This window comes from Rhinoderma darwinii, chromosome 8 (genome assembly GCF_050947455.1).
Source record: "Rhinoderma darwinii isolate aRhiDar2 chromosome 8, aRhiDar2.hap1, whole genome shotgun sequence".
NCBI lineage: Eukaryota > Metazoa > Chordata > Amphibia > Anura > Rhinodermatidae > Rhinoderma > Rhinoderma darwinii.
Genome location: NC_134694.1, coordinates 110,321,277 through 110,333,561, shown reverse-complemented (window position 1 = coordinate 110,333,561; position 12,285 = coordinate 110,321,277). Strand labels below are relative to the sequence as shown.

Sequence of the window (12,285 nt, the reverse complement as noted above, 5' to 3'; positions counted from 1 at the left end):
GAGAAATGTGTTGTCAGAAGCATAGCTAAGGGGGGTGCAGAGGCAGTAGTCGCACCTGGGACCTGGTGCCCGATAGGGGAAATAGACCCCACTTCCACATCATAAGACAACAGTATTCTAAACAGCACATGGTAGGTGGGTGCGGGGGCCATTATAGAGTTTGCATTGGGGCCCAGAAAATTCAAGTTCTGCCTCTGGTTGTTGTACTTATGGCAAAAACTTAGTATCTAAGAGGAGTTCAGCTTCAATAGGAAATCTATATGTCTCCCAATAAATTTTTCGTTCAACTTTAATTTAATAGGTATTTTCATTTAGTAGGGTTCTCTGCTTTGGACAATAGAGTAATAAATGATTGAATAATTAATCAAATGGAGGTAAAAGAGGGGGTCTTCTGATCAGGTGCTGTCAAATCAGGGCTTCCACTGGATGACCGCTAGCATCCATGAATTACACTGCTGTTAATGGCCGCCACGTATGCTTAGTGGTATTAAAGAGGACCTGCTCAGTGAAAACAGGCCGTTCAGAGAAGAAAAAGTCCTTTAAATAGTTTGCAACTATTCTGACAGTATATGAATAATTATATATAGAGAAGGAGGGAGGAGGCGGATGCAGCTGCAGTTTTCACTCAGATTTCAGTAAAACGGCGTGGTGTGAAGAGGGGAAAGGGAGCAGCAGGGAGGAGACACCTGATTGGCTCACAGCACAGCTCTGACATCACATCAGGAGGAGCTGGATCACTATAAGGCATGAAGAGAGAATGTACATTTACAGAACCACCTGCACCGGTATCCGGGCTACTTTAAGAGCAGTACAGGTAGTAATAATGTCAGGGGTCCAGGCAAAGAAGGGGCCCAAACTTACCTGTGTCCTGCCAACCACTGACTGCACACAGGTCACCGCATGGGTGCTATGAAGTCTCACTTATAAATGGAAAAGCAACGATGTGCAAACCTGGTTCCCAAACTGGTGCACTTAAATAAAATTTAGTGTAAATGCACAGGCCCCAATTAATATTCTGAACCCCCCCCCCCCCCTCTCCTCTATAGACTCATCTACAGATTTGTCCACTCTTACCTTTGCTTGAATTTGGTTAAGTACTCTAATTTCTCATGAAACCATTTCAATACAATATTGTGACATGCTAGCTAAACACTTGACAGACTGCAATTCACATCACAACCACTGGGTGGCCACACATAGACACATATAGCATAGACATCTCGTGACAGAATATCGCAAGATTATGTCTTTCAAAGCTTTTCATTTCAGGCCACACATCTCACAGGATATGTCGAGATAAGATGAAAGGTAAGGAAGGACACATCTGTAATATATTGTACGGGTCTGAGGGGCTGCACAAAAATCCTTCCCCTTTATTTCAATCATTTAGGTTGATGGGCCATTTGACAGAAAAGGACCCAGATATTTCTGAGGGATACCCTCCCTGACTAGCAGAAATACGACGTACTGTAATCATGTTTTCAGTACGGGACAGTTGTCCTGCAGCGAGGCAGGGACTCCTAGCATCGTACATAAGTATGATGCTAGGAGCCCGGCTCCCTGCAGTGTGTTCGGTCCGGTACTTGCGGCCGAAATACGTCCGTCAATTACGGACGTAATTAGTGTGTGTGCATATACCCTAACCCCCGTGTGCAGCACGGACAGCAGCTAGACGGGCTGGAGTGACTCCATAAGGTGCTGGTCGGTTGTTTCAGGTATCCGGCGCCATGCTGAAAACAGTGTATCCCACGTTTACTGGAGGGTGTGCATGGGGGGGAATACATAGAGTGAACAAGACGATCGAGGTCCAACAGAAGCTCAATTGGGTTCAAGTCTGGCGAATTAGGGGGCCAGGGTAGTACTTGGAAGTCTTGGTCGTGCTCTTCCAACCACTGTCAGACATTTCTAGCCGTGTGACATGTCGCATTGTCTCGCTGGAAGGTTCCATCTACACCAGAGAGGACAAACCGCAGGTATGGGTGGACGTGATCTGCAGCGATGGATTCATAACCAAATCGGTTCAGAGCCCTCCACATGGATGAGTGGCCCAGAGAATGCCATGAAAAAATTCCCCAGACCATAACGCTGCCGCCACCAGCTTGTGTTCTTCCAGCAATGGTTGCCAGGTGTTTGTTCTCTGATGTTTCTCACCCGACACGCCAACGTCCATCCGTTCCATGAGACAGAAAACATGATTCATCGGAGAAATCAACCCTTTTCCAATCATCGGTGGCCCAATTCTGATACTGCCGTGCAAATTAAAGCCTTTTTTTCAAATGCACCTTTGGTAGCATAGGAGCAGTGACCGTCCGTCGGCTTCGGAGCCCCATACGCAGTCGGGTTCGCTGAACTGTTGTGTTAGACACGTTTGGTAGTCCCCTGGTTGATTTTGACGGTGACCTGCTCCGCTGTAGCGTGTCGTTCGGCCCTCGGGCTCCTTCGTAGCCGACACTCACCTCTCACATCAATTGCACGTGGTGCTCCGCTGTTTCCACGTCAATTATTCCCAATGGTGCCATTTGCCCACTCACGACAAACTTTCACCACAGCAGCACGCGAACAGTTCACAAAATGCGCACACCTTATATACCCACCAAGCCAGCCAACGATCCATTACTGCCTTCATGGGCTACGCGCTGCCAACGTCGAAAGTAGGAGGTGGTCATAATAATGGGACTCGACTGTGTATGTTTGAAAGTGGAATCACTTCTACTACTATTACTTTATGCTCCACTTCTTCTATTTACTCATTTCCCAGATTAAGGAGATTTTGCTTAGGAGGCGATACATTCCCGGCAGTGCTGTGGATCGGAGGGCTGGGCGTCCATTCTTAGTGTACACCCCTAATAAACAGTATTGATGATTTCTGGGTTGCTGGGCAGGTGCAAAAAGTTGGGAAGCAAAATACATTTCTCTGTCAGAGAATGAAGTTTATCCGTCACTTTAAATGTAAAATAAAAATATCATCTGTACTTAGCCAATCGTGATTTATCATGGGCAATTTTCTCTGCTGTACAAGTGGCAGCGACATGTCCCGCAATAATTGTTCATTTTTAAAAGGTATCAGATGTGCGCCCTCTAGGGACCTTTTAGGTATTACACCCTCACTTAGGATTGTGATAAGGGAACACAAAGCAACTTTACGATATTTGTATTTACACGTTGAGGTGGATTTGTAATTGTTTTAGACCTGCTGTGATTCTTTTATTTTTTTGTATTCAGACTCCACATATATAAGTTCTCCATATACTATATTTTCATACTGACGTATGCAGGGCCAGATTGAAGGTGTTGTCTCATGAAGCTCGGGACCCCCCATTATGACCAGATCAGAGAGCTGCTCTGAAAGAGCGATTCCCGTTCTGGTGGACTTCAGCTGTATCCCATGTAATACAAAATTTTCTGGCCGCAGCTTCCTCAGAAGGGAGCCCCAGGGGGTCGCATTCTGAAAGTGGTTGTTTCTGATGAGACGACCCCTTTAATGTTAGTGGAAGCCCATGGACAAAAAAATTTGGAGATAGTTCGGCATCCGGAACACATTTTGGAACAGCTGTCAAGTTGCTGGTTAATGGCTGAGCGTTGTGGGTAAAACGGCTGTTGACCTGCAAAATGGTGCGGCCATTAATGAATACACCCTTTATGGCTGCACGTTTTTGCAGGTAAACAGGCGTTTTACCCGGAACAACGCACGGCCATTGATTAGCAACTTGACAGGTGTGCCGGACAGGGTGCGGGCACAGCTATCAGATGCATTGCGGCCACGGAAATGCTGCTACGTGGGGCCATACCCTTAGGCCGGATTCACACGAGCATGTGCGTTTTGCACGCGCAAATAGTACATAACAGCTCTGTGTGTCATCACCATATGATGCGCGGCTGCGTGGTTTTCGCGCAGCCGCCATCATTATGACACTCTGTATGTTTGTAAACAGAAAAGCACGTGGTGCTTTTCTGTTTTCATTCATAATTTTTACTGCTGTTGCGCGAATCACGCGCGTCACACGGAAGTGTTTCCGTGTGCTGCGCGTGATTTTCACGCACCCATTGACTTCAATGGGTGCGTGATGCGCGAAAAACGCACAAATATAGGACATGTCGTGAGTTTTACGCAGCGGACACACACTGCGTGAAACTCACGGACACTCTGAACGGCCCCATTGACTAACACAGGTCCGTGCGAGGCGCGTGAAAATCACGCGCGTTGCACGGATGTATATCATGTTCGTCCGAATAAGCCCTTAGACTGCGAAATAGAGAGAGTCACACACAAGTTTTTCCAACACTTTTCGGCTGGATAGGATCACCAAAAAGTCATTGGGCATTCTAATTCATCCCAGAGTTGAGCAGTGTATAAACTGCCCATATCATACCTCCCAACTTTCAAGTATCAAAATGGGACAACGGATGCGGCACTCGAAGCGCACCACAGCAATTTTTTTCCCTTTTAAGCCACGCCTTTTATCCCCCCAATCCCCACCCATACACAACCGGTTCAGCCCACACAGTGTCATGCCCCTATAGCTGCCCCATACAGTATAATGCCCCCATAGCTGCTCTTATACAGTATAATGCCCCATCGCTGCCCCATACAGTATAATGCCCCTACAGCTGCCCTATACAGTATAATGCCCCTATAGATTCCCCCATACTGTATAATGCCCCAATAGCTGCCACCATACAGTATAATGCCCCCACAGCTACACCATACAGTATAATGCCCCATAGCTGCCCCCATACAGTATAATGCCCCAATAGCTGCCCCTAGTGTCAGTACCCACATATAAAGTGCTATATGTAGATAGTGCCACAGTGTACATGTAAATAGTGCCACACACAGTACTCATGTAGATAGTGCCATCCCCATTGTAGATCGTCCGCAATGCTGTAGCCGGGGATTCCGCTCCAGGAGAAGCCACTGACGTCACTGTCCATATATGGACTGTGACATCAAGGACTACCTCGGGCTCGGCGCTTAAAGTAGCGCTGTTCCCGTGGAGTCCTATGTACTAATACTGAAGCAGGGAGTTGACGGTTCCCTGCTGCAGCATTGGGATCAACTGTATCTGCGTCCTCAAGACGCAGATACAGTTGACACCGGGGTCCGGGAGATGCCGCCCCAGGACAGTGGGACACTGCCTGAAATCCGGGACTGTCCTGCCCAATCCGGGATGGTTTGGAGATATGCTACATAAATATTTACTCCAAGTGGCATAACTAGACATAGATAGATAGATTAGATTAGATAAAGATTTAGGCTAGGGCTCCACTTCACAACCAGTCGCAAAAATTTCTACCATGTCGTAATTCTTGCAGTTTTCTCGCAAATATTTCTCCCATAGAGAAACATTGAGGACGTCTTTGAAATGTTTTTTGAGTTGTTTTTTTTTTTATTGGAAACCTTATTAATTTGCAAAATCCGCTAGTGTTTTTTTTTTTGTTACAAAAACAACGTAAAAAAACACGTTGAGACGCACGGCGCTATTCTTAGATGCTTCCAATTTATTTCAATAATCGGTTAAAAGCAGAATCCGCCACAAGATAGAGCAGGACTCTTTTTCTTTCAGCGAGCAGAAAAAGTCCATCCAGAAAAAAAAAAAATCCTCCAATTGAAACCAATGGAAGGCCGATTGGGGTCATTTTTTGTTGCTGATTCTGTCAAACGGAAAATGCGTCAAAATCTGCATCAAAGAAACACTGTGTGAACGAGGTCTTAGAATGAATCATCATTGAAGCCTGGTTACAAAGGGGTTAAGTCATTCACTACCGGGAATTTGCATGCCCTTCAATGGGGTCTGCAGGGATTGAGAGATGGTACATTAGCGGTGATATTCTATAGGGGTATATGAGTCGTATGACAGCTGCAGTACATGCAAATTTCATGCTATGGTTACGCAAAAACATAAAATTGGATGCAAAAAGTCACATAATAGTTGCTATTAGGGCCTGAGAAAGGGCTACAAATATATTAACGTTAACCCTGCACCTGCTGCAACAGAGACGAATAATTTCCTGCACCCTTCTCAGTCCAAGGGTTTTATTTAATTCCCATGATCCTCCTCTCTTGTGTTACTCCCCTTCTAGAGTCACGGTAGCCGAGTATAACATGCAGAAGTTTTGGCTGCTCTGCGACGTCTATTTCTGGCAGGGAAGATCATATGTGTGCGTCCTTGTCAGATGACCCAGAAAGGACGAGTGAAGCCCAGGCCATCGCAGCAGCAGCAGCAGCCATGAGGAGTTACTGGGTAGGTAGAAATCTCCCTTCAAGATGAGACGTAATAGTTGTAATAACCCTTGTAGTGATGGACCCCCCAGCCGACTGTTAGCAATTACTATTAATACTCAAATACTATCGGCAGAGTATCCGATTTATCAGGACTAAGGAGCGACTCTATCTAAAATGTGACGGGCAAGAATGGACTGACGACCGCTTGGGGCACCAAAAAATCTCACTTTCCTTCCGCCACAAAGCAAAGTTTCAATCTAGGAAAAAAACATTTGTGGCATTTGAAAAAAAACAAAAAAAAAAACCTCACCCTTGGGTTGTGTTCCCACAGTGCGGATTTGCTGCAGATTTTGCATGCGTTTTTTTTTTTTAGCCAGAAACAGAATTGGATCCAGGAGAAGAGGCCTATAAGGCCTTTCTTTATATATTTCTTCTGTTCCTGGTTTTGGCTTTAAAAAAAAAACAAAAACGCATGCAAGATTCACAGCAAATCTGCACTGTGTGAACCCAGCCTTAGGCTAGAATCACACATGCAATTTTGATGCAGTTTTAGGCCTGATTTACACGAGCGTGTGCGTTTTGCGCAAGCAAAAAACGCGGCGTTTTGCGTGCGAAAAGGCACTTAACAGCTGCGTGTGTCGTCAGTGTATGATGCGCGGCTGCGTGATTTCCCCGAAGTTCTCCATGACTAACCTCTGACTTCCGGCGTCTGCGCAGCTCAATAAAAATGAAAGGAGCGCTGGTCACGCATGCGCACAAGCACGACCGGCGCTCCATTCATTTCTACGGAGCTGCCGACACAGACCCCGGAAGTCCGAGGTTTGTGATGGAGAACTTCAGGGGACTTTCAGTCCCCCGTTCTCCCTATCGCTGCCAGCGATCACACATGTATCCCCTGTCCTGTGGAGATCCTGTGGAGAGGGGATACATGTCTTTTGTTTAATGGCAGAGCGGGGAGATACCTCTGTGCTCTGCCGTAGTCGTGTTCAGTGGCGTCGCGTACTCCCGTATACCCTGCTCAGCGCTGCTGTCATTTAGCCTTTATTGCACATAGACTAAACTTTGTGCCTGGCGCATGAGCTGTAGAAGCGGTGCGTTTTTATTAAAGGGGTCATCCGGGCTATTAAAATTGATGGTCTATCCTGGGACAGTGATACCTTGCACGACCACTACAAGTAAGGGTATGTTCACACAGCCTATTTTCGGACATTTTTCTGGCCATAAACTCAAAAAAAACAACCGCCGCGAAAAAGAAGTGCATGTCACTTCTTCAGCCATTTTTGGAGCCGTCTTTCATAGACTCTATAGAAAAACAGCTCCAAAAACGGGCGTTAAAAACGCAGCGAAAAATGCGACTTTGAATAAAAAAACTTCTGAAAATGAAGAGCGGTTTTCACTGGAAAACAGCTCCGTATTTTCAGATGATTTTTATTTTGTGTGTGCACATACCCTAAGGCCTTATTCACACGAGCGTATTTCACGTCCGTGTTACGCGCGTGAAAACAACGCACGTCACACGGACCTATGCAAGTCAATGGGGCCATTCTGACATTCCGTGTTTTTCACGCAGCGTGTGACCGCTGTGTGAAACTCACTGCACGTCCTATGCGTTTTCTGCGCATCATGCACCCATTGAAGTCAATGGGTGCGTGAAAATCACGGACAGCACAAGGACGCACATCCGTGTGCTGTGCGTGATTCCCGCAACAGTTGCTAAGGAAATGATGAGAAAAAGAAAACCACCTCCTTCATTTATTTTGCTGTCGTAAAAAACGCATGACATACGGATGACATACACGAGTAAAAACCGCAGACACCGATGTCACACGGAACTGCAACGCAGGAAAAACGCTGCATTTTTTACGCGCGCAAAATGGACACGTTCGTGTGAATAAGGCCTAAGGGCGCATACAAATATGAATAGAGAGGAGAACCAGGTAAGCAATGAAGCGGCTGCTGCGCTTGTATGAGGGCCGCGGCCTCTTCAAACAGCTGAATGGCGGGGGGTGCCAACATTCGGACCCCTACCGATCTTATATTGAAGGCCATCTATTTTAATAACCTGGATCACCTCTGTGAGTTTACTACAGTAAGCCTCGTATAGTCAATGGGAGGCATTTTCGGCTGTTTTTTGGCGCGTTTTCCGACGTGGTTTCCGTGTCAAAAAAACATGTCAAGAAACTCAGTGTGAACAGGGCCTTACTATTCAACTTGAGCCAAAATAACTCTTTTAAACACTTTTTGCGCTGGGCTTGACAAGGGTGCGTAGATTAGCTGGAAAGGGGTGTTATTTAGAGAAAGGGAACCAAAATTCTGGTGCAAAAATCAGAGTGTGTAAATTTTCTGACGGCTTTGCCTGAGTTTACACTATTTAAAACTTAGACAGTATTAGTAAATCTGCCCCACAGCTTCAACTGCGCATTTGTTGGGAATTCGGTGCATGCGCAGCAGCAGCTAAATGTCGGCGCCGTTAAGACGCACCTACTACGCATGCACCGAACAGGAGATACGCAGTAGAAACCAAATGATGGGAGTGCACGTAGAGACATGGACGTGTGGGTCAGGCGACCGAACCCCAGGACAAGATGTCACATGGACGAGAAGTGGCACGTGCCCGGTGGAGAGAGCACTGTTTACAAAGAATCGGAGATTCGGCATAATACAAAATCAAGGTATATAAGTAATCATGACAACTGTGCGTCATATGTTTAATTATATATATTTGTATGAAAGTGGACAACCCCTTTAAGGCTGTAAACAGACGGGTGTAATGTGGGCACATGTTAGTATCTATTTTACAGCCGCAACACCAAGACCTCTCATGGTTTTACTGAATCAAACTTAGATCGTCACCTAATAGTGATCCATGTAGAAAGCGGGCGATCCGGGTGTTACGGCTGTATTATATATGCTAAAATTCACCCGTATTCTGCCTTAAAGGGATTTCCCACAGCCGTAATACGCCGCTTTTAGAGTGTCACTGTAATTTCACGGTCACCCTCCCACCCAATCTTACATCTGGCATAGAGAGATGCTTGGGCACGCTTGGAAGTACAGCTGGCAAGTCAATAATAAGAATAGGACCTATGCGCAAGACTCCTCGGCATTGAACGGTTGCCTCGGCAAATCTACCGCACAGCATACACTAGCGTCTTTCAATGACTAATGTAACATCAGGCGGGAGAGCCAAGTTAAAGCGACACTTTAAGCATCTGTATCACGGCTGCAACACCCACTGAATCTCCCCCAGATCCTCCCATCAGTCTTATCATGCCCATCAGATGCCACAGGTAGCAAATATAGATATTGTTGCGGACTTGAAACCATACAAGGTCCCCATGACAAGACTGCACCTGAAAGAAATCAGAAGGGGAGCTGTCATCAGAATCTCTCAGTAGTGCAGCCTCAGGCTTTGGGCCTGTGACGTTAAGTGATCATAGCTCAGCACAGAAGTAAGATATTAATAAACGGTTTTCACGCGTTGGATGGATATTAAAGGGCTGCTCAAGGACTTGGATTTATTATTTATACATCTTGAGTTGTCGTAATTCAAAGAAACTCTGATAAACTTCTCTTTACAGATTTTGGGGCAGAGGATCTCAAGAGCTTTCTCCACATCCAATCGTGTACAGATGCAAAACCGCGTCCCAGAGAAACAGAAAATATTTCAGGTATTGTTCCTCCAACATTTCGTAAAGTAGTCCAGTTCTCTGTTGGTTTTATACAGAATGAGGTCTTTGCTGACCAAATCATGGCCGACCTCCATTCATCTCAGCCGAGAGTTGTCTGTATACCTTCAGCATATATCCAGGTGTTGCCCTGTTTCGGAGGAGAAGTAAGTGACCCCTGGTGGCATTCTTCCCTGAATTTACAAGGGCAACATTTTGGCAGATTTTCTGTGCATCCCTGTCAGAAAAGAAGTCGCAAATTTTAGCACAATAATGGGGTGTGCCAAAACTTTGGACTTTTCTATGCCAGAAAATTGGCGTACATCGATTAATAAACAACTCAAAGTAAACAGAGATGATGCCGCCAAGAAAGACAGAGATGACGCCGCCAGTAGTAAGAGATGATGCCGCCAGATAGACAGAGATGACGCCACCAAGTAGACAGGGATGACGCCACCAAGTAAACAGACATGGTGCCACCGAGTGGACAGGGATGATGCCACCGAGTAGACAGGGATGATGCCACCGAGTAGACAGGGATGATGCCACCGAGTAGACAGGGATGATGCCGACATGTAGACAGAGATGATGCCACCGAGTGGACGGGGATGATGCCACCGAGTAGACAGAGATGATGCCACAGAGTAGACGGAGATGATGCCGCCACGTAGACAGAGATGATGCCGCCACGTAGACACAGATGATTCTGCCAAGTTGCCAAGTCAATACAAGAGATCACTATATTCTTGTATGTTGATTGTACAATTAATGATTTCTTTACCTTTTCTAGGCTGACAATGGCTTACCGGTTCACCTGAAAGGAGGCTCAGGAGATCTCATCCTCTACCGAATTACAATGGGCATCACCATCGCAGGTATACAACAGCCACAAAATATAAACAATGACTAACATAAGACAGGATCCCGTAGTGTGAGGAACGATAATGTTCAATGGAATTCAACAGCCATTTCTCAATTATTGGTTGAACTGTTAATGATAATGGGTTTACACGTTTAAAAAGCTTTTGACGGGTCATTGAGACATAACATAAGATAACATTGATGGGGGTCAATGGTCAGAGCAAGGCACTGCATACATATGGAACTGAGCCAAAAACCAAACATTAGCTCGGTTGGCTTTTATTACCTTCCATAAAATACAACAGAGTGATCAGGCATACAGTATATGACTCCGCTCTGTAATGATGGACATGACCCGCCGTGCCCCTGGTAACCATGTATGTGCACAATGTCTGACACATGAGTATAATCCTGACAATCAAGCATATACGTGGGTGAATTACGAAATACGAGACCATCCAAAATACAGTGTTAGGCCTGATTCACACGAGTGCTGCGCGTCACCGACGTGAAAAACTGCCATTTTTCACATCCGAGGTGCATCCGTGCTCAGCGCTGCAGGACGCAATGTCACGCATCCCCCATAGTCGAGAGTTTATCTAGGGATGCGTGAGGCGCGAAAAGAATGGACATGTCCTATTTTCGCACGGACCCTTCACACGGCCTGTTGAAACAACGGCTGTGTGACTGGCCACATTGAATTACATAGGTCCGTGGGACGGCCGCTGTTTCAATGGCCGTCCCACAGACATTTAACACGCTCGTGTAAATAAGCCCTTAGTGACCAAGAACGTTCTAACATCAGATGTCTTTAGGGAGTCCCGGTAGTACCAAGGGGAAATCCAAAGATGTATGGATAAGCAGGGACAAGTAGGGATGGCTGCTGTCCCAAATGTTCTCTAGTAGGGCTAGACGTCCCTGGTGGCCTAACCTCGGAGCCACAATCCTAATTGATGGTCCTGACCTCAACCTTGCCCCAGTTATTGAAGGCCCTAAGCTGCCCCTAGGTAGAAACATTGTCTTAGTAAACGTGTGCCAATGACTTTTGGTACACAATGAGCCACACCATAGTAGCTTCAAAGACCAAGGTTTTGGATTGTACCCTACAGTAGAGAAGGCGCAACAGCTTTCAAGAATCTCATGTAACAACCTAAAATACTGTTGTGTTGTCCCAACCTGACAATGCCGAAGAAATACTTCTGAGTGTGATTGTTACCAGATAGCCATAGCCCTACCGTGACATTAGTGATGAGATCAGAATGCACAGTCCCTATCATATATCATGTGATGGCTGTATATATCCTCTTTGTATTACAGGGAGCCTCCTGGCCTTCTACAATATTGTCATGGCATCTTTACCCCAGAAGAAGTGACTGTTATGAGAACTTCAGCAAGTCCGAGAGCCTGACAGAGAATGAAACGCCATTAAAAGCCATGATGTGTTTGCTATTTGTCACTGTCATCTATCAATTCCTTCTTAATTCTACAGAACCGAAGAATATTCATTATACAGGATGGACACTCGACATAGAT

The 12,285-nt window shown here is 45.9% G+C and overlaps 1 protein-coding gene across 1 annotated transcript; it reads left to right on the top strand.

Moving 5' to 3' along the window:
- The first annotated feature begins 6,081 nt into the window (after positions 1-6,081).
- LOC142659833 (cytochrome c oxidase subunit 7A2, mitochondrial-like) lies at positions 6,082-12,203 on the top strand. The gene is made up of 4 exons (XM_075836339.1): positions 6,082-6,242; positions 9,805-9,894; positions 10,682-10,766; positions 12,070-12,203. Exons 1-4 carry the CDS (start codon positions 6,156-6,158, stop codon positions 12,123-12,125), a joined length of 318 nt encoding a protein of 105 aa, XP_075692454.1. The 5' UTR covers positions 6,082-6,155; the 3' UTR covers positions 12,126-12,203.
- Positions 12,204-12,285: the final 82 nt, after the last annotated feature.